The sequence below is a fragment of the Besnoitia besnoiti genome, chromosome II, assembly GCF_002563875.1.
Source record: "Besnoitia besnoiti strain Bb-Ger1 chromosome II, whole genome shotgun sequence".
Taxonomy (NCBI): Eukaryota; Apicomplexa; class Conoidasida; order Eucoccidiorida; family Sarcocystidae; genus Besnoitia; species Besnoitia besnoiti.
In genome coordinates, this window is record NC_042357.1 from 918275 (window position 1) to 939185 (window position 20911).

Sequence of the window (20911 nt, forward strand, 5' to 3'; positions counted from 1 at the left end):
TCTGATCCAAAAAAAACTGACTGGTGCATGAATGCAGACATGTGACGAGGCTCACTCGAGTTTAAAAAAACGGATTGCGACAGCGTTTTCGTTCGGCCACCGTACCTTGCCGCCGACACTCCATCGAGGGGTTGACGACAGCACAGAAGTTGCCATGAAGGCTGGCTGGACAACCGCCAGCGACTCTGCAGAATCCCCTCGGCACTTCACGGTGAAATCCACTGACTGCCAGGAAAGGAGCTCCACAGAAGTACACCTTCATATGCTGTAGGGCACTCCGGAGGCGAAAACACAACCGAAGACGAACGGAACTCTTACACAGTGGACTGAGACAGCCACTGACACGCATGTACCGGGACAGAAAAAAGTGGGGGCGATAGGCAGGAACGAGTGACAAGATATGCAGGGGAAGGCACAGGGCGTCAACCTAGACAATCCGACACAAAATTTCTCAGATGTATTTCTTCGAGAAAAGAGGAAATTTATGTGGAGAGGGGGGCACCGTAATGATTGGGTGTGGCCCGCACGGACAGAAAAACAGACAAACCTTACTCCAGTAACAGAGTACCGAGGGGAGTAAGCTCGAAAACAAGGGTCGAGGAAGGCGTGCGTGAGTAAAAAAAGTCAGCGGAAAGTACAAACAAACAACCAGAGTTTCGCTCGTCTTGGACAACGCCATGTAGGATCCTCCAAAGCCCAAGAGAGGGCGAGTCGAAGCAACGAAAGCCAGACGAATAATTGAATCAAAGACTTGAAACGGATGGAAAACAATAAATGGACATCTACGGAAATTGTCGACCGTGATTTCAGTTTCCACAAGAATTCGCACCTGACTGGTTGCGCGGGGGAGGCGCACGGAAAATACGCCTGTGCAGACTTGCGCACGGACGAAAACGATTCCAGCGCGTAGTACTGATGTGACGATTTTTGTTGACGCCTCTCTCTCTTCCAACAGACAGTAACGAACAGCCGTGTTCCTTCCTATCACAGAACAGACAGACGGAACTCTTTTCGCGTGAGCAGACTCTGTTTCAGACAACCCATGCACCAGCCCCTATCAAAAGCAGGTGTAGTAGTCAAAAATGTGAAGGCGCAGGACATCCATGCGCAGGCACCAAGGTCCGCCGCCGCGCGACTGCCCCGTCAGGAACCACCACCACATGCACAACAAAGATTCAGTGTGGGGAACGACGAACCCGAGGCAGATACGCCAGGTGACTTTAAAGTCCTCGTTCCTGAAGCGAAACAGAAAGTGATTTTCTTTGAGAGCTCGCAGGACAAGCAATTTCCCTGGGCTGCGGCGTCCTTCTAGATGCTTCAATCCACGGAAGAGCCTAGCCCAGTTTCAAGGTTGCGAAAGCTGTGCGCAACACCTGAATCTACGCCTCCACCCACCGTTCCTGTATATGCCATTCAACCGCAACGAGGTTGGCCTCTGATTTCTCAGACAACTAAGAGTCGACTTTTATCACGCGTGAACGACACCATTCTCACCCCAGGTGCGCGGGTACATCCGAAAGCGCCACGGTCCCCCAACGCAATTTCAGTGCAGTCAGTTGCTGAGTAGGACTTCAGCACGGCGATTCTGCTCTACGACAGGGACTTGATGGAGCAAAAGTAGGGCCGATCCCGGTACGCTCTGTACCTACTTCGCCTCAGATTAATTTGACTCCGTTGCTTACAGCTAGGCTAGGCGGCCACGGCTTTTACCCCCAGTCTCATCGAAGGGCTTGAAAATACCGGCTTCGAGAGCACACTAAGGCCAAGGAAAGCAATTATAAAGACCCATCTCGAAGTGCGACTTCTGTGTTCAGCAAATCGCAACGACACAGTACCAAACCGCCTTTTCCCTTATCCCAAGGCTCATGTCCCTTTATCCGCGCAAAAAGGCAGCGTGGTTGTGTGTGACTCCAGAAACTAAAAATCTGATGTACCCTGTGGCGTCTCCAGGCTCATACATTCCAGGGGAGCACCCACCACCTAGCTTCGGACCCCCCTCAGAGTGCTCCCTCCCCCCCCCCCCCCCCCCCCCCACAAGAAATGAAAGGCTTCAACTCAAGCCTTGTCTCTCATTAAGTTGTGGAGAACTTTCCCTTTCGAGTCCACAAAGACCATTGCCTGGGCGCCCATAAGTGGCTGCCACCCTTATCACCATGGCTGTCACGTAATCGCTCTGGTGAATTCTGCCAGCTCTCGCCGGTGTGTCTGGAATCGCAACACCCCCCCAAAGGCCGGTTTACATCAGTTTTTCTTCCCGTTGACTGCAATGCCTCCGTGAGCATGGATGGATGGAGACACGTATTTCCAGCGCACCTGTGCCTCTCGAAGCTTTCTTCCTGAAGACATACTTGGCACGTGCGCACAGGCGACGCCTGCGTTTACCTAGCCTTGATTCACTGCCGGCATCAACAGAGGGGACGGCACTGTGTTCTTGGGACAAACCCTGAGTACGCGTCGTCGCGACCGGACGAAAATAGGTGTACCTGATATTTTACGAGTCTATCCGAACTTACAGCGCGTATCCTCAAACGGTACCCTCCATTAATTGGAATAATGCTCTATGTCTGCGTCTCAGTTGTATAGGCACACCTATTCGAATCAAAACAAATGCCGGGGTCAGGACTGAAAGAAAAAGGAACAGCAGCGAGAGAGCGACCGGCTTTCTCACGCCAAAAGCTTTTTTTTTTTACCGGTATCTAGTCGTCCTTGCCGCGCAGAGTGTGCTTCTTCTTCTGCCGAGGAAACAGAACGTCGTCGCGTATGAAACACGCAGTAGCAATGCATTGTGCAGATACATGTACTGCAGTTGTTCACGAGCGATCCCCTTGCGGCGCAGAAGATTTCGGCAGTTGTCGCTTCGGCACACCACATGGAAACACAACATATGGTATCATTTCTCCGCTCGACATGCTAGAGACCGTCACAACGCGGAGAAAAAACAATGGACTGAGTGCTGCTGGTGTGGCCGATCCGACCCACAGGCGCTCGGCTCCGCTGTTCCGCGTCACCAGGATGGCAACTATTGAAGTCGCGGGTCAGACGCGAAACACTGTATGCAAGAGACACGTGCCAGTGCAGGTTCCGCGTTCCCGTTGTAGTGTTGTTCGTCTAGTTTACTTCGTACAATTTTGTGCTGGACTTCTGTTTTGTGTCCTCTCCTGTAAGGGAGGGAAAGCTCACGCCACAGTGTGCGCGGGTATCATCGGCAAGGCGGACTGAGCTCCAGTTGGCTGCGAAGAAAGTCTGTCTTGCCGGCCTACGTGGCCCGTCTCTGAATGGTGATGTTTGTACCTCGTCAGCCGGATAGGCTGCTCGCTGCGCACCCGGCTTTTTCTCTCCTCGTCTCGTGCCGTTTATCCATGAAGACCGTGTCTTCTGCTTGTCTACTCATGATCTTCCTCCTGCGTGTGTGCCAACAGGTGCCCGATCAGGGAAGACGGCCTAAATCCATCCCTCGCGGGCTCGGCTGGCTGTGTCTTTACCGATTTCAGTCTCCTGGTCTGACTCTCTCTGGGCCCCCAAACGTCTCGATGCGTGCCTCCGTTCCAAAGATATCCACGGACAAGGGCATCCAACCCACAGTTTCAGTTTTTCCTCGCACTTCTGAAAAATCGCCTCCCTCGGGCTTCTCTAACAGAGTGACGCGGATTGCCATGCCCCCATTTTCTCTGCTTGTGATCCCCCCACCGTCGTCTTGCCTTCTGTCTACCGGCGGGCTCGGTTGTGTCCTGGTCAGCCTCAGAGGTGAGCGCGGAAGCTTGCCGTGTCTCGATATCGTTCTGTAGGCTGCAACGCCTCTTCATCGCTCATTCCTGTTCGTTTTTTTGTTCCCTGTCCGAAGACATCCGTTTCCACCTGGAACCCCGGGAGTTTTTTTTCTTCGAAAAATCCCTTGCCACCGTAATGATATCGTGTCTGCTGTATCGTGGAAATCTGCAGAAGCGTTTCACGCGCCTCGATCGGCGTCCCTCCTCCTGAGTGTGCTTCTCGGTTCCATTCTCCCGCCGAAAAAAACCGGTGATGATTTCCCGCAGAGCAGGAGCGCTGACTTTTTTTAGTTCGTTTCAGATAGTCTGTCGCGCGTCCGCTTTCTTTTGTCTTTTTCTCGGCCAGGGTTCCGACGGCCGCGGGCAGCCCGCTCCATCGAGTGTAGTGCAGTCGTGGCTCGTGTCCTGTGCGCTTGGGAGAGAACGAGCTTTCCGCGCGCCGTCCGGTAGAGTTTGGCGGGGGAACTCGGGGTCATCGAGAGGGCCGTCGCGGGACGGTTTTTCGTATTCCCAGAGACAAGGTTTTTTCTGAGTGTTTTTACATTGAAACAGCTGTGCAGGTGAATTCCAGTGAAGGAAGTGTCTTTTAAACTGTCGGCCCCGCTTTCCCGCACCGGCCTGACGTTTCAATCGGGACGGCGGCGTGAGAGGAGGTTGCAGGCCAGGACGGGCTCCGTATTCCAGGCGCAGGATTCCAGTCGTCTACTTCCAAAAGCAGTGGACGTTCTCCGATATCGGGTTTAGGCTCTCTGTTGTCTTTCCTGTCATTTCTGCTGTTCTTGTCTGGAGCAGGCGGTCGGAGGGGGCCGTGGCGTGTCTTTGGCCCGCCCCAGAGGGGACCGGCTTTCGTCAGTGTCGCGGGTGGTACGCTTCTTCGTGTTTGTGCGGGTGGGCGTGTTCGCCTCCTCTTGCTGGGGACTAGGTAGAATACGTCAAGTGTTTTCACTTTTCGAAAGCACCCCGTATCTCTGGCTTCCTTCTCTGGCTGCCTCTTTTCTCGTCCGCTTCGATATTTCGGTGTCTCGATCCTGTCTTTGGCCGCGTCGAGAGGCGGGCAATCGCCGTGAGAGAGCAAGAGCTGGAGCATCGAACCCAACCGCCTGAGCGCGCGCGAGGGCAATACTTCCCAGGCACCGCCGGCTTGCGTGTCATTCGCCGTCCCGTCGTGCGTAGCATCGACTTTTTGGTCGCCCGTGACCGAAAGTTGACTCCCGAACCCCTTGGCGGTCTCTGCGTACGGGAGTGGTTTTTTTGAATCTCCCAAAATATCACTCACCGGCATCGTTCTGCCGTCCTAAGGTTTCTTGTCTTCCTTAGACAACAAAGATTTTTTCGAGGGTGCTCCACTCCGACGCCTGCTGCAGAGGCTACCTGGCGCAGACACCAATCGGCGCGTGACGGCGGTCTTCCTCTCAAGTTTCCTGTCTGCGGTTTTTCGAGGACGGGTTCTCGAGAGACATCGCCGATTTTAGGTGCGTACGCGGAAATCCGGTCCACCTGCTCTTTCGAGTTCCTCCTTTTTGCCCCTTCCTCGGAACGGAAACCTCGAATGACTCTTCCCATGCACACGTGGAGGGCACCTCTCGCAATTTCCCGGCGTGCCACTGGAACCAGCACCTTCCTCCTTTGTCTCTCGGGCAGTGCTTAGAGTCTTTGGGGAGTTTTCGGTGGCGTGACTCCCGCGCGTCCTCCACCTGCGCGTCTAGAACTATTTTGTGAGTGTCGAAATCGCAAATATTGGCCCTCGAGGAGCGGCGAGAGGGCACTCGATTGTATCAAGTGCATGGCGCATATCGCGGGTGACGTCCGCGCGTGCGGCAGAGTTTCTGTCGTCTCCCGAATTCGCAAGAACTTGGTCGCATTCCCTCTTTTCCTTTCGCCTTCCATTTTCTGCACGGTGCCGAACTTGTGTTTCACAGGGGATTTCTTTCCATCTCATTCCGCTCGCAGCCGAAACCCATTTATGTAGGCGGCTGGTCGTTGTCTGGCCCAGCACTTTCCCGCTCGGATTCTCCTCTTCTCTGTATTGATAGCCTGAGACGGCGTTGTGTGAGTTGTCAAGCGAAGATGTGTCCGTTGTTCCTGATTTCCGGCCCCTGAAAGGGATTCTTCCCGCGTCCGCAACCCGTTCCACCTTCTTCGGTTTTTCGTGGCCTACGCCCGTCCCCTCTTCGGCCGAAGTTGCCTACGACACTTCCGGCACGCAGGAGTTTTGTTTCCTCCATCGACGTCTCTTTGCTTGTCTTTGCCTTCCGCTCAACATGTCTTTCTCCCTCGGTCGGCCGCTCTGCGGAGGAGAAGCAGCCTCTGCGGCTGCCGCACCGCAGGCCTCCTCCGCGCCCGCGGCGACCCTTCTGAGTGCGCCGTCTCTCCCGTATCCTGCAGTTGTCACTCGCGGCTGCGTCCCGTGCAAGACAGGGAGTGAAGCTCCAAGTGCATCGGCGGCCAGCGCAGACCGCAGAACCCGAAGCATACACTCCGACATCTCCACGGCTGCCGCCAGTTCGTGTGCGCCGTCGCGCATGTCGTCCATCGGCTCGCTGTCGAACTCGTTCGTCCCGTGTGCGGTGCCTGTCAAGGGCACGGCTCCGTCGTGTTGCCCTCCTTCTCTGAGCTTGCTCTCTGGCGAGCTGAAGGCCGCCGAGCTTGCTCTCGCTCCCTCCTCGCGCTCCGACGAGGCCGCTGCATCGTCACAAAATGCCGACATCCCACGCACACACGCAGCCCGCGCCCTTCGCGTGCGGCAGGCGGTTTCCCCTCCTCTCGGCCTTACCGCGGAACCCGCTTTTGTCAACGCCCCCCCCGTCTCCGCCCTTCATCCATCCGATGACGCCGCGCCCCTCGCGTCCATCTGCGAGGGATTGGCCGCTCAGCCGCCTCTCTACCCCCGCCTCGGCGCTGAGGAAGGAAAAGAAGCAGAGAGCTCGCTTGGGAGCCGCGCGCGCAGCCACTCCCCTCGTCTGAGGAGCCAGGCCGAAACGGAGTCTTCGCAGGGCTCCGGCGACCTCGAGTCGCCCGCGAGCTTCCCCGCGTCCTGTCACTCCGCCTCCGCGCCAGACTATTCCGCAGCGGAGATCGCGGCGTACACGCAGGAGGGCGCTGAGGAGGAGGCCCCTGCAGAGCCGAGGGCAGACCTGCTGCAGGCCGCTGCTCGCTTTCGAAGAGCCGAAGTCGCCGGCCCCCCCGCGGCTCTCTCCGCCTCCCTCGCGTCAGCTGCGAACGCCGGGGCTCGCGCGGGCCAGCAGCTTGAAGATGGCAACGAGGTAGATCATCAGAACCTCGAGATGATGCTCATGATGCTCACGCCGCTGGTCGCGGAGGACGGCGACGTGTCTGCGCAAGCGGGGACGCCGTCCCACGCTTCTGCAGAGGCGAAGACCGCAGCGGCCGCGGCGCTCACGGGCGCACAGAAAAGAGTTAACGCTGAGAGGGCAGATGCGGCGCCGAGTCAGGAGCCGACGGGCCGCAGTCTTGCGGGGAACCAGGGGGAACCTGAAAGCTCCGTTGATGCATGCATCGAGGCGGCGGCCGGCCTGCCGGAGGCCTCGCTGGAGAAGGGGGGGCCCTCTCCAAGTCTCGCCAAGGCGCCGACTCTTTTCGGTACTCAAGAAGGCCGGGTTTGCAAGTCGACGTCCCCGTCTCGGGGTCTGGGATGCGTGGAGAGCAAGAGGAGTGTGGCGTGGGTTTCGGCGGACTCGCATGAAGCAGGTGCGGAGGCGCCAGGTGCAGTCGCTCACGCGCCTCAGCCTGCTCAGGCCTACTCGCCGGAAGTTTCTGCCGCGGCGTCGGCCCTGTCACGCGTTCCTTCCTCGTCTCCCGAGCTCGGGGGCCTCAGAGTCCCGTCTCGCTCTGCAGCTGGCTTGTTTTCTTCTCCCTTTGGTCTCCACGCGTCGGCTGCGGCGTCCTCCGTGCCCCAGGGCCGCGCGCAGGCGGGCGCTGCGGCGGGCGCAGTCGATCCCGTGGCGATTCCGCAGCAGCTTTTGGTGGATCTGCAGCTGCTTCTGCTTCTGCTTTTCGAGCACGTTTGCCAGTTGCTGCCACCGCTCAAGCGGCAGGACGAGGGCCAGTTCTACGCTTGGCACGTCCAGCGGCTGGCGGCCAAGGCGCAGGCGACGCTCTTCCACTACGCAGACATCATGGCGCCCCTCTGCACTTCGAGTCTCTTCGCGCCGTCTTCCCGGCCCGCCAGGAGGAGCAGCGGCTCCGGCGCGGCTGCGGCGTACGGCAGTGCCTGCGGATTGCAAGCCGTCGACGACGTGGAGGGGGCTGCGCACAAGAGCGGCGGCGAGGCCGCGGCGCCCCAGGAGACTGCAGACGCAGCCTTGGAAGCCCTCGAACTGTGCGCGCAGGGCCGCGGGAACGACAAGAGCGCGGGTTGGTCGCTGCTTGCGCTTCTGCTTCTCCAGGGCCTGCCCGCGAACGCCACCATCTTCCTCTCTGTGAGCAAATGCCCAGTAGGCAGTTTCCTCAAGGTCGTGGGGGCGCTCGAGCGTGCATACAGTTTGTACAAGATGGTTCACGGGGCTGGAGGCGAGACCAGCAGCACGCCGGGAGGCACCGAGACTACTGCGCGGGGCGGAGACTCGCCCGTCGAGCAGGCCTTCGGCACCGTCGACGCCGAAGCGCCGTGGCAGGACCGCGCGGACGGCGTGCGGAGCTCTAAGTCGCCGTCGCTCGCGTCCAACTCGCCATCGTCGGGGACCCAGGGGCGGGGGGGGCTGCAGGCACCAAGGGCCTGCCGACTGGGTTCAGCGGCGCAGCCTGCCTCTCTGCTGCCGGCGACGCAGAGGTTGTGCCGCTTCTGACTCGCATGACGAGCCCGGCGTTCGCCTTCGAGGTCGCGGCAGAGCGCTTCCAGGCACCTCGCGGCGAGTCGTCTGTGCGAGACTGGGGCAGCCAGATTCCAGAGCAAGCGCCCGCTGCGGGCGGCGCCGGGGGGATCCCGGGGACCGCGCCGGCAGGCACTGCGCCCTGTGGGGCGGGCGGTTGCGAATCGGCTGCAGGGGCGCAGGAGGAGGAAGTTCTGGCGACGCTGTTGGATCGCCAGTCGCTTCTGCAGCAGTCCGAGTTTGCTGCGGAGCTCGCGCGCAGAGGCGCAGGGCTCAAGAGTGCATGCGCGAAAGAGGTGTATCCTGGTTGCTCGGCTGCAATGGGCAAGGGCAGCTTTTTTCTCCCGCCGGCGACCGAGGGCCCCGAGCCGAGTCTCGATCGTTTCTGCCGGGAGGCCCTCCAGGCGAGGGGCGACGCGATGAGTGAGGGCTGCGGCGCGCCGCTCTTCGGTCACTCGCGCACCAAGCGGAGCAGCCGAGAAGCGGGAGGCACTGGTGACTCCCATGCCCAGTTGGCGGGCAGTGGCACCGCCATCGTTGGAGCGGCGGCGGCGGTCTGCGGCAAGAAGAACCCGGGAAGCGGGTGTCGCAGGAACCAGAAGAAGGCAGGCAGCGGCGCCGGGGTCGTCTCCCCCGCGGTGACGACTCAAGGGGCGCAGGAGATGCGCCGGTGCACGAGCTCAGGAGGCGCAGGGAGCTGCCCCTCCTCCGGCGTCGAGGTGTCTCTGGGGGACAACTCGTCCCGCGGCGTTGGGGCCGGCGGCGACTTGTATCTCTCCGCGAGTGTGAACAAACGCCGACACCCGAGCGTCCAAGCAGAAATCCTCAAAAACTGCTGCACCGAGACCCTCGCGGAGCGCGGCACGCGCCTTCTTGACGAAGTTCTTCAGAAGCTGCAAAACGGCGGGCTCCAGGCCTCCCCGCAGGCGGCGTGGAGCCCTGCCAGGGACGACCGCGCGGGCCCGAGCGAAAGCGAGCGCCGACGCGCCAGCGACAGCAGCCGCTCCTCCAGCAGCGGCTCACAAGACGACGAACCCAGCAACACAGGCATTCGAAAGAATCGCAAGAGCTCCGCCTACGCGCCAGCGGTGCCAGGCGCTGTCGGAGGCGAGCTTCTTAGTGACGCGGCGACCGCGAGGCCGTGGGGGGGAGCTGAGGGTGCGGCTGCTGGCCGCGAACCCCCCGTCAAGTACAGAAGGACGCTCTCTGGCGCAGAGGCCGGCGCTGGATCGCCGGCTCGGGAGGCTAGTTGCGAGGAGCAGTTGCTTACGCTTCTGCGCAACGCGTCGCCAGTGTGTGTCAAGGGGGAGTTGGCGGCGCACGGTTTGACCGCAGTCTCGCCCAGCAAAACGAATCTGCCGGTCGCGCTGGAGAGCGGCAGGTCCGTGTGCGGGGGGCCGCTGTCTGAGTTGACGGAGAAGGACGTTTTGGGGGGCAACAAAGTAGGCGCAGACGCAGACTTCCACAAGTCTGTCGCCCCGTCTGCAAAGGGCGCGGCGGCGTCCCGAGGCGCGGAGTGCAAGAAACATGGTGTTCAGCCGACGGGGTCGCTCTCCGGAGAGGCGCTTCTTTCGCAGGGGCTGCGCGGCGCGGCTGCGCTTGCAGGGCCTGACCCAGCCGTCGCGGCCTCGCTCAAGTCGAACCCAGGGGGCGCGCTGCCAGGCCTTCTGCTCGGCCGCGGCACCCCGGGCGCCGTGGGCAGCTCAGCAGCCTCTTCTGGCGGCGGTGCGGCGAAGGGAAACGGCGGAAGGACTTTGGCTCGAGGACCGGCGGAGGAGGTCGGCCCGGCGGCAGGCGGCGCCCAGGGGATCGCTGGCACCGCCGCTGCGATGGCCGCAGCGGGGCAAGATGAGACGATGCGCGGCGTCTTCTTCAACCGCTCCCTCAATCGCTGGGTTTGCACTTGGTCGCGAAACGGCAAGGAGTATCAGCGCAGCTGGTCTGCTGGTAAGTGAGCTGTCTCGGCGCGAGCTGCGCGGCCTCTTCTAGACTACACAGAAGAAAACTTTCGATGTAAGGGTGGCCCTAGTGTGGCGCGTTGCCAGTGTGTGGACTCAGAATCAGCCGGTTGTGAGGAGATGTGTAATCCGGATCTTCAGGTTTAAGTCGCGGTTCCTGTCTCTGAGTGCCCTTTTGCGTACAGGGAAGTACGGATACGAGGCTGCGCGGCAGTTGGCCAGGCAGTGCAGACTTGAGAAACTCCTGAGCGGCGAGGCCCACACGCTTCAAAAAGGCATGGCCGCGGTGTTCAAGGCGCCAGTCGGCGCTGCGGCGCCGCTGCCGACGCCGACGCCCGTGAACCTCCCTTCACCGCCGGCAGGGGTCAGCGCCCCCCCCGCAGGGGCCAGGGCGGCAGGCGGGCGCGCGCACAAGGCTGCGGACGCCGCGGCCCAGCTGCTGCCTCCCTCGGAGCGCACTTCGCCAGCGGCGCAGGCGCAGCTGGCAGCCGCTGCTGAGGGCGGCGGGCAGCGAGCCGCCGACCTCCAGGCAGGGCCCCACCGCGGAGCTGGCGCCGTGAGCCTCGAGGCGCTGGTGGAGAGTGCGAATCTCGCGAGCCCGGGCAGCGACGCGCTTTCGCTGGACAAGTGCTGCCGGCTGTTGCTGGAGCAGGAGCTGGCTGTCGCGCTCGGCGACGTGCGGGCGCTCTGCGTGGAAGCCACGGTGGCGAAGGGCGGTGAAGAGCGGGAAAAACGCGCCGCCGAGGTTCGCGAAGAAGGCCTCCTCGACTCTCTGATGGCGATCCAGGCGGACGGAGCGGGTGTGGGCGGCAGGTCGGGCGTGCCCGAAGGGAAGTCCGCGCCGACCGCCGGCGCGCCCGCGGGGGCGGCGGGCCTTGGCCAGATGGTGATGTTCATGAACGCCTGCGTAGATCGCGAAGCGTGTTTCAGAGCATCGGGGACAAGCAGCAGCAGCGGTTTGGCCCCTGGAGGCTCCGATTTTGTCTTCCCGTGCAACGGCGCGGCTGCGCAGACCGAGCAGTTCGCCTTCCACGAGCTAGCCTAAAGAGAGAGAACCACAACCCTGTGACGTCGGGGGGAGGGGGTCTCCTGTGCGCGGAGGGGCGGGGACAAATCGACGGAGGTTTTTTCTCCGGTAAATGCGCGCCGCGACGCCGTCGTTTTGAGACCCGTTCTCTCTGAGCGGTGCGTCTCGCTGGCTTTGCGAACGGTATCAGCTGGTATCGTGTTTGTCTCCCGCGAATGGTAGCTTCTGCGATCGAGGCAAGGCGATTCACCAGTTTGGGCCCGTTCAGGGCCAGGAAGCAGTGAATCGAGAGCCCCGGGAGCGCGAGGCTCCCCACGAGGCGCTCGTGGGCACAACGGAAATAGGTCTGACGCCCGTTTGTCCCATGGGGCCCAGTTGCCCCGTGTACTCGTCCAAAGTCATTTTCTGGGCGCCGTGAGGAGGGGGGGAGGGGGGGGGGGGCGGGACCGTCCGCGAGATGCCACGGTGATTTGTCTGGGTCTGTCTCGGTATGGTCTCTGTAGAGAGGGGGGGGCTCTTTCCCTCTCTCTGTGTGCTGGCGTGTTCGCCGTCTAGGCTCGTGCTTCTTCCCCTTTGGGTTCCAACTTTATCGCAACGCGTTTTTGGAAAATATGATGCTGTATGTGCTCCGCGGCAAGAGCTTCGTTCGCGCTCTGCTCACGAAATCAAGCAAAAAACCGGAGACCTTCATACGGGGATCCTCCGTGGCTCGGCAGGACACACCCACATGGCAGCTCCCCAACTGAACAAACTGGATGTTGGCAGCCCAGGCTTCAACCAGTCGCTAGATTACTGCAGCCTGGACTGCAACGCCCCGTGAATCCAAACCTGCTGCCCGCTTGAGGGAAGATTAGTGTGAAGATGCAGCGAGGAACCACTGGCCGCAGATTAAGGACGAAGTCGCCACGTCACTCAGATCCACGTTAGAGCTGCGTTCACCACACTTTTGAATACGCTTCACATCGCGCCGTAGGGCGTCAGCACGTTCACAGTGCAAGCGACAGACACCAGCAGGCTACTACACTTCGCTTTTTTGGCCGCTTTCCTGCAGCAGCTACTCTGTTTTCGCCCATGGTCTATCGCGGGGGAATCAGAAATGAAGCGGCCTCGACCCAGACGCGTGAAATGCTGGCTGCAAATTCGTTGAGCCCCAGAAACTCGAGCGCAACGGCGACCGCTAGACGAGGTAGATCGTTGTGCGTTCCAGACGCTTTCAGCCTGTGATTTTCCACATGAACGCTGCCGCAGAGCTCCTCCGTGGCTCGTAGAATCTAGTTAGCAGGCCAATTTGCGTAAAAATTTGTATGCTGCGACAATAAATTCGAAATCACGAGAAATAGGTAACCCCTGTTAGGTACGGCGGAGAACTCCCCTTGGATGCGAAAAATTGAGATACAAAAGGCTATGTTCAACCAATAACCCGTTTACTCAAAACTTTGGGCGTCACGTTGTTCTCAGCAAGAGTTTGGCCCGTGAGAGTCTTGCAGATTGGGCGGAAAGGATCTGATTGGCAGAACTCCACGTCCTCAAGGACCTGTTCCAAAACATCGGCTAAGTGCATGTCACCGTCGTTATAAATGAGGACTGTCTGTTGAACGCCGGAACCTCGGATCCCCACTCTTCCCATCTGGACACTGTCTTCGGTGAAGTCAGGATCATTTACTACATTTTGCATCGCAGCGTGGAGTGACTGCTGAAATACATCGGCGCACGCTTCCTGCTGGCCTTGGCAGATTCTAGTCAGCAACGTCATGGGTGACACATTGAGGAAAATAATGACCTCAGAATTACCGCCTGAGGGCTGATAGAATCGCTGCTGTCCAACTGTTTTCACTGCAGCTGTCGCAGTTTCTTTTGGCTTCGACGGGGGTGTTGGTGCTTGAGCCCGCGAAGATTCCCCCCTCTCCGCATCAGGAAGCTTCCGCGTGAAGGTAACGAAGTGCCAGAAGGCGTCGGCAACCCGTTTGTACGAGTCTCTAGATGCCTTTTTTGCTCGGATTTCAGCTTCAATACGTTCGGCTGATAACACACCGGACACGCCTCCAGGTTCCTCGGTTCTTTCGGAGCCAGAAACTCGTGCACTCGCCATGATCTCTTTCATGGCGGTGACCAGCTTCTGTGCTGCCGGCTGCCATCCGGTCTCGGAAGTGATTTCTTCGTCATCTCCTTCATCCGTGCCTTCGGCAACGGCTAGTTCAACAAGCGCCTCAACAGCCAGTCTCTCTTGCTTCAAAGGAAAGTGCGCCTTCGCGATTTGCTCGAATAGCTCGAAGACTTCCGCGACAGTGAAAAGGTCTGAGTCGTTGCCGTCGTCCATTGCATGAGCGACGTTGTGGTGACTCGACGCATCAGCGCCACCTGTAGGCAGAGATCCACTCGCTCAGGAACGATATCGTACTTCTAGCTTCTGGCACGAATCCTGGCTGACGCGAGGCGACTGCCCCACAGGTTCGTAGGAATGCGCTAGTGTCACATGAGACACAACTTGGCTGGTTCTTGGTTGCTGGGAACATCAAGCAATTCGTGACGTAAACAATGGCGCATGCAGGTAGTTTTCCTTCCTTCCTGTTTACCTGGCGTTGTCAGAAGCCCGACCATCCAGGTCACTGCTGCGATCAACGAGACGTAGATCCGGCCGGGAGACATTGCGATGCAGTGTGGAGGTGTAACGCACGGGAATCGGAAGCTCGACAAAACTGACTCGAAAACAAATCGTGACTCACGTTTCAAATAGAGCAATAGAAATGCTGGAAGAAACGACAGGGTGGACATAACGCATGGTTCCGCGTTCAGGCGTTCCGTGCTCTAGACCGCCGTGCAGGGATAGCTCAGTGGGCTAGCCATCCCAAAAAGACTATGCCGCACTTTCCTGCTGCCCATACACACTCTAACACGCAGGCAGAAGTAAAAACTCTGCAGCGGCTGGAAGCATTCACTTCGTGAACACACAGGAATGCTATCTCCATGTCAAGATGTCACGGTCGGTGCCCAGCGTGGCGCACGTTGCGTTACAAGGATGCAGATGAAGCCGTCGGGCTTGGAAGTCGGATTCGGTACAAACAATAAGCAGTAAACATCTCCATAGGCGTCACTCGACCTGGAATTACCGTTGGCCACTACGTGCAGGCCACTGCGATTGTCGTTATGTGTGGAATGCCGCGGCATATGGTTGCCCAACGATCTGGTTGTTTGGCCTTGCATGCAATGAACTTGAAACACCGAATTTCGCTCCTTCTGTGATTACCTAGAGGCTCCTCAGGCCCCACTGCTCTGCGTCGCACGGCGGCCGGAGGGATCACCCTGACACGGCCTGGTTTCAATATCCCCTGTTCTGCATTCAGCAGAAGCAGTTGTATCACGTCGGTGATAGCGAGTCTTCGTTTTTAGGTCCGGTTTTCATAGGAAGAGAGAACTTTGGCACTGAAAAACTGCGCTGTGTGTACTGAGAACGCGGTGGTAATGACTGTCGACACTACGCGGCGGCCCTCTTGCATTACAAATCAAAACGCGGTAGTGTGCCAATCCCGAGAAGTAACAACAGAGCACCAAACAGACTCTTCGCGACACGGAAAGGGCAAATGCCGCAACAAAGGTGCTATGTAGGATGACCAAAAGCTTGACTCACGGACTACTTCATTTGAAAAGCGGCTGCGACTGCCGAGAAGTTGTACGTGAGGCAGTTTCGAGCGAACCCAGCAGGTACACTGTCGTCTCGGCGTCTGTGGAGTACATTCGAAAGCCGAGCGCGGTGGAAAGGGACCGTGGTCATTTCTTTTAAAAAGTTTTCGCCCAGGTTCCCCGAAAAAGTTGCTCTTCAAAAGGTTAGTGTGGATTTCTGAAATTGTCACATCTGAGGTCGCCGATACCGCACAACTGCCGCGAGCCTCTGATAAACGGACGTGTGGAGCACAAGACGCGGAACTCACACATTGACCGAGCCTGTCCATGATGTCTTGGCTGCGTGTTCCCATCATGCTGCAGCGAACAGGGAGGCTTCACTGTCCACTAGCTTCTTTACACTGCTTATGGAGTGAAGGATGTTGTCGACGTTTGTCTCAATTACCAAACCTGCACAGTTTGCATGCGAAGGTACACACCCCGCCATGAGTTTCCAACCGGAAGACTCGAGAAGTGATCGACTAGCCTCTGTCGAGTAGAAACTGTTTGATGCGTGCCTCCCTCTCAAAAGGCTCAAAAACACAACAGAACGCCTCCCACCGGAGCTGTCTTCCATAGGGCGTCACCGTTTCCGCTACTACGCAGAAGCGACCGACATACCGGTAAATGCTGATGCTGCCACTGCAGAACGAATTCCCATCTTCGAAAACTGCGGGCACGACAGCTAAGCTCAACCCACCCTTACTAGCTTCGAGTCCGATGCCGTTTCCACCGGTTTACAGCTACTTACCTCCGACAACAATTTCGTCCAAGATGAAATTCGCCTGCACACGCAAGTCACAGTAGAAGCTACGCGTCGTTGAAGGGTCTACGCTCTGGCGGCGTGGAAGCGACTCCGCGCACGAATCAGCGCACGCGATGAAAAGGACGTCGCTCCCGTAACGGGCATCGTAGAAGACGCGACCGGTTTGACTCACCTTGTCAAAATGGTAGATGAGATCGAGTTCGCAGACATTCTCGAAACACGAATCAAGGACCTGGACAAAGACCTGAGGGAGAACAGAGACACACAGACACATACGCAAGTCGACAGGTAAAGTCATCCCCCTGAGCTGCAAGAAGCGCTGACGGAAGTGCCGTCTCAGAACAGCATGCACCCTAGGATGCTTAAGGTAAATCCGGGCATTTTAATCTGTCATCGGCGCCAACACTCACCTGGATGAGATCTAGAACTCCAAGCTCGCTCTCCATGTCATCCGTAATGAAGATAAAGTATAACGTCGCAAAGTGCCTGCATGGATGCACACAGTCACCACAGAAAAGGCTATTTTTAACCGAGCACGCACCATACTCGTGCGGGTTCTGTTGAAAGGCAAGCGAAACCGGAGCAGCCGCGTCGCCAATACTCCACACAAAGGCAAGAAATAGCTCCGCCTTCAACTCAATCGTTCTCATGGACTGGCGGCCACTCGTAGGGCGAAAGAGGCACCCCGCGGTAGAGACCACCGAGGGGTGATGTGATGGATGCGGCTCAGTCCACAGCTGACTCATGCACGCCGAAACCATATCCCCAAGATCCTGACCGTGGAATCGTCCCGTCTAGCAAGCTGCTGCCGCCATGGGTTGTTTGGGGACACAGGGAATCCTAGGGACAGCTGCCATACAGGCGTGTTTTCTTCAGTCTCACCTGTATATGATTTTGGCCGCGGGGCCCAGGAGCTCTTTGTCTTCCGCGAAGCAGCACGACGCGTCGTCCGGCCGCTGAGACACGAGCTGGTACGCCCGGCGCAGAATGTGCTGCTGCTTCTCGTGAGGCTGAAACAGACGTTCACACACAGAGAGAGGAAGCACTGGTGAACTTCCACACGAAGCACAACGACGGAACCTGGAAAACAGGCTGACAGCTACCACAGAGGCTGTGAGGCAGCGACAGGCCACGATCGGACGAGTGACGATGGGACAAGACACGCCGCCACAACTGCCTTTTGAGCAGACCGAACGCGTATTGCCTTCCTGAGAGTCCGCAGAGTACAGTCGGCTCAAGCGTGGCACTGAAGCGACGCCACCAGATCACAACTGTGGACTTCAGCAGACTGCTTTTCCCCTGACACTGGTCTCTCTCCCGCAGTCTGCGCCGCTGACGTAATTCCTCCCTCTCTTGCTTCACGGCAGCACACGAAAACTTTCGCGGTCGCCATAGACACACTATACCGCGAACACGCAGCAAACGGCCTCGGAGCGACAGTATCAACTTTATGGGGCGGTCGCTGGCGAAGGCGTGCCCCCTGCGTCTCAAGACCGACGCAGAACGACCGCCTACTCGCTTGACACGTGTGGTTCGCTTACCGTTCCATCGTAGAAGCGGAGCAACCTCGGCCTTCCGTGGTTGTTGACGACGATGATTGCCTTTATCATCGTGTCCTGAGTGCGAGAACTCAGTTATTTCTGAGGAAAAGCCAGTTCGAAGGGCCCCGATGCTTCTCCACAGCCTGACCCTTACGCCCAAATGAGGCTCGCACACAGAAAAGAAACCTGTGAATATTCACCCGGCTGGCCAACTGCCGGTGTGGAACTGCAGCGCGAGTCGTTTCGAATTGAACCACACGCCAGCGTTCCCGATCCTGATCTCGGAACCCGTCACGTAAACAGATCGTCGAACATGACGAAGGGAACACAGTACAGCCGCAGTGCGTTGTTTTCTGATTGCTGCCAGCGTTGTCAGACTGTGAATGAAACTGTCGCAGCCTGGCAATGACAAACACTGTGCCGGTTCCACTTCGGCACTGAAGAACGAGACGATTCTCGATTTCCTCCCATACCAAAACAGGGGCCGTTCCAAAGACCAAGACAGGCCTGTCTGGATGAAGACGCTCGAAAAGGAACGACGAGACACGTGAAAATACACTGGCGCCAGACGACGTAGTATAGGAAACAGCATGCACGCCTTGACAGCCAACACGAAGTTGTCCGTCTCTCGTTCACCAAACATCCGATTCAGTGGGTCCAAATGGCTCGCTGCAGCTGTTTTTGGAAAACAGGGGTGATGCAATTGCCATATCACTTGCTAGAGGCGTATATCCGCATACCCAGGTTGTCTTTCTGGTCAGCGTTGCGACATCCACGCCTCCTGTGCTGCACGACGATTCGCGGAAGACTCTTCGCACGGCAAAAAGCTGGAGGACAGACTGACAACCTACAGAATAGACGAGACTGAAGAAATGTGTGGTGACGCTAAAGAGTAAACAATTCGTATAATTACCGGACGTCTGGGGGAGTCACGAGACGGGGCCTTGTAGAATCGCAGTGTGGAGCTGCATGCGCGCGGAGGATGGTTTCCGTTCTCAGTGATGGTCACCCGAATGAGTGAAGGGGGAAGGATACGTCAGTCTGCTGACTCACATGTCGAAGAACAACTCCATATATGCTAGTAATTTCTTATATTGCGGATGTCATGGCGCTTGACGCAATTGTGCCTATCGACATTTACTATTCCTGCGCCTGCTTAGCTTAGTTGGTAGAGCATCCGCCTAGTAAGCGGAAGGTCGTCGGTTCGACTCCGGCAGTAGGCTGCTGTTTTTGTCTGTTCCAAGATGTCTGTCCCGTGCTCGCGTTCTCTTTTTTTCCTGATATTTTTTTTTCTCGTAATGGTTCAGAGGACTCCCCAAAAATTATCCAGGAACGCCATCGAGATGTGATACTAAATTGAACTCTGCAGCGCAGACGTGTGAGGTTTCTTTGCAAAGGAGGTCGGCTCACGACTGACTCTTCATCGGACGGAGATTCGCTGTACGTGCAGTAGGCGGGAGCGAAGACAAACTGGCCTCATACCAGTTTCGAGTGTTGAGTCCTACGGCTCATGTGGACGTAGCGATAGACTTTCCTCAGAACGGCGCTTGCTTAGCTGAGTTGGTACCGCATAGGCCTAGCAAGCGGAAGGTCGTCGGACGACTCCGCGAATTGGCTCGAATGCCGTTTTGTACAGACATCGCGAGATGCGTCAGGTGAAAGTGCACGCCACACGGGTCACGCGACGGCGGCACGGCAATTGGTGACCTCTGCCTGCTTAGCTTAGTTGGTAGAGCAGCCTAGTAAGCGGAAGGTCGTCGGTTCGACTCCGGCAGTAGGCTTGCGATCCATTCAATTTGCTCCAATTCGACGTTAGTGAAAGCTGAACAGACGCCTACATACACTGTGGGCACAGGACTGGAAGCTGGCAGTGACGACTTTGCTAGACCGGTTGCAGAATTGAGTGTTCGCCCAACAAGCGGACGGCCGTGAGCGGGTCTCGTGCGCAGAGCTGGTAAGCGCGCTCACCCTCTGAGAGATAGACTTCGGCGCCGCAGGGGCCCGGAGCGTGCTGTATCTATGAAATACATATCGAACTAGTCAGAAACGACAGAACACGAGTATACCGACAAGGTACGATGATAAATGATTCACACAATTGGTGGAGTTCACTTGTTGACTAACAGCCACCAAGAAACAATGTCATATTATACGTGCAAGCAAAGGCTCATCCAGTGAGTTAAACTGCAAGGAGTGGACGCAGATGATGCGCGTGAACTGCCGTGCCGCAGGGCAGGGTGATGGGGGCCTACCAAGAAGTATGAGTCGCCTGCTTAGCTTAGCTGGTAGAGCATCCGCCTAGTAAGCGGAAGGTCGTCGGTTCGACTCCGGCAGTAGGCTCTCGCCATTATTCTGTCGCCGGTTTGTTTCTTTTTCACTCTTCGGCAACGATATGATGCCACCTGCGTATCGACGGGGTCTTACTCTCAAGCTGCAGCTGGAACGTGCTCGCGGCGGATGTGTGTGTGTGTGGGGTTAATCGCCTGAGCGGACGCGGACGCACTCTTCCCCTGTGACAGCAGGCCAAAGAAAGCTGATGGGGCAGTCTGTGCGAAAATAGTTGTCGTGCGACACAAGGAGAACTGACGCTCCACTACCAGCGGGACGAAGACGGCCGGACGGCCGCCTATTTCTTTTTTGCGCACCTGGCTCCTTGCCGAGCCAGTTGGAACGGACTGCAGGAAGAACGCTGTGAGAAACTCATTCCTCCCTGCCCTTCGTGCGCGCCTCATCCCTGTGAGACGCTCTTTACCGGTAGCCGACTCTGTCTACAGCGTCATACAAAACTTGTGCAGATACCCCCGTGGCTTCAGCCCATTCCTTTCAGTGGCCCTGTCCAGGCGCCCGCCCCCTCACGGGGTCGAGCTTCTCATCTATTCTGCTCCATGCATGCCCCCAGCCGCTCTCCCAGTTCTTCCCTGACTCCTTCAAATGTGTGATCTCCCAGTTTGCCCGCAAACCGGCAGAGGTAGCTACGCGTCTATCGGGGTTCGTGTACCAGCAGCTGGATCCATAGCCTGAGGCCCGAGGCTGCCTGGACACGCTTCTTGCATTTGGTTTTCTAAGGAAGCCGAAAGCGACAGGGCAGGCTTGAGTAACGAAATCAGAGATAGCATAGATGCTGTGGGAGTTAGCGAGGCGTTGAGCATCCTGCCTTGTCTTCCACGCTGCGTAGTTCGACCTGCTGAGCGGGCTGCTATCTGATGTCCAAACCGTCGCTGCTGCAATGGCACCTGAACTGCAGGCACTGCCATGTGACTCCTTAACAGGATAAGAGAAAACAGACGAAAGTTTTAGGAATAGTGAACACTTCTTGTCTCGCGAAAGCAAGCGTTTGAGAACCTGTTTTACCGAAACCTTGCGTGC

General features: G+C 57.9%; 3 protein-coding genes and 3 non-coding genes across 6 annotated transcripts; 4 read left to right on the forward strand and 2 right to left on the reverse strand.

Moving 5' to 3' along the window:
* Positions 1 to 6028: 6028 nt before the first annotated feature.
* On the forward strand, positions 6029 to 11599 carry BESB_034810 (AP2 domain transcription factor AP2X-9; the record flags this gene model as incomplete). Its single annotated transcript, XM_029362067.1, has 3 exons — positions 6029 to 8513; positions 8615 to 10543; positions 10740 to 11599. 3 exons carry the CDS (start codon positions 6029 to 6031, stop codon positions 11597 to 11599), a joined length of 5274 nt encoding a protein of 1757 aa, XP_029221032.1.
* Positions 11600 to 12989: 1390 nt separating this feature from the next.
* Positions 12990 to 14227, reverse strand: BESB_034820 (uncharacterized protein; the record flags this gene model as incomplete). The annotated part of the gene is made up of 2 exons (XM_029362068.1): positions 12990 to 13939; positions 14155 to 14227. 2 exons carry the CDS (start codon positions 14225 to 14227, stop codon positions 12990 to 12992), a joined length of 1023 nt encoding a protein of 340 aa, XP_029221033.1.
* A 1324-nt stretch (positions 14228 to 15551) lies between these two features.
* Positions 15552 to 17614, reverse strand: BESB_034830 (adaptor-related protein complex 3, sigma 2 subunit; the record flags this gene model as incomplete). Its single annotated transcript, XM_029362069.1, has 6 exons — positions 15552 to 15649; positions 15990 to 16023; positions 16177 to 16248; positions 16415 to 16490; positions 16887 to 17014; positions 17546 to 17614. The coding sequence occupies 6 exons, from the start codon at positions 17612 to 17614 to the stop codon at positions 15552 to 15554; spliced, it is 477 nt and encodes a 158-aa protein (XP_029221034.1).
* A 1081-nt stretch (positions 17615 to 18695) lies between these two features.
* On the forward strand, positions 18696 to 18768 carry BESB_041460. Its single transcript has one exon. It is a non-coding gene; the product is annotated as a tRNA-Thr (tRNA).
* Positions 18769 to 19256: 488 nt separating this feature from the next.
* Positions 19257 to 19326, forward strand: BESB_041470. Its single transcript has one exon. It is a non-coding gene; the product is annotated as a tRNA-Thr (tRNA).
* A 486-nt stretch (positions 19327 to 19812) lies between these two features.
* BESB_041480 lies at positions 19813 to 19885 on the forward strand. The gene has a single exon. It is a non-coding gene; the product is annotated as a tRNA-Thr (tRNA).
* The last annotated feature ends 1026 nt before the right edge of the window (positions 19886 to 20911 follow it).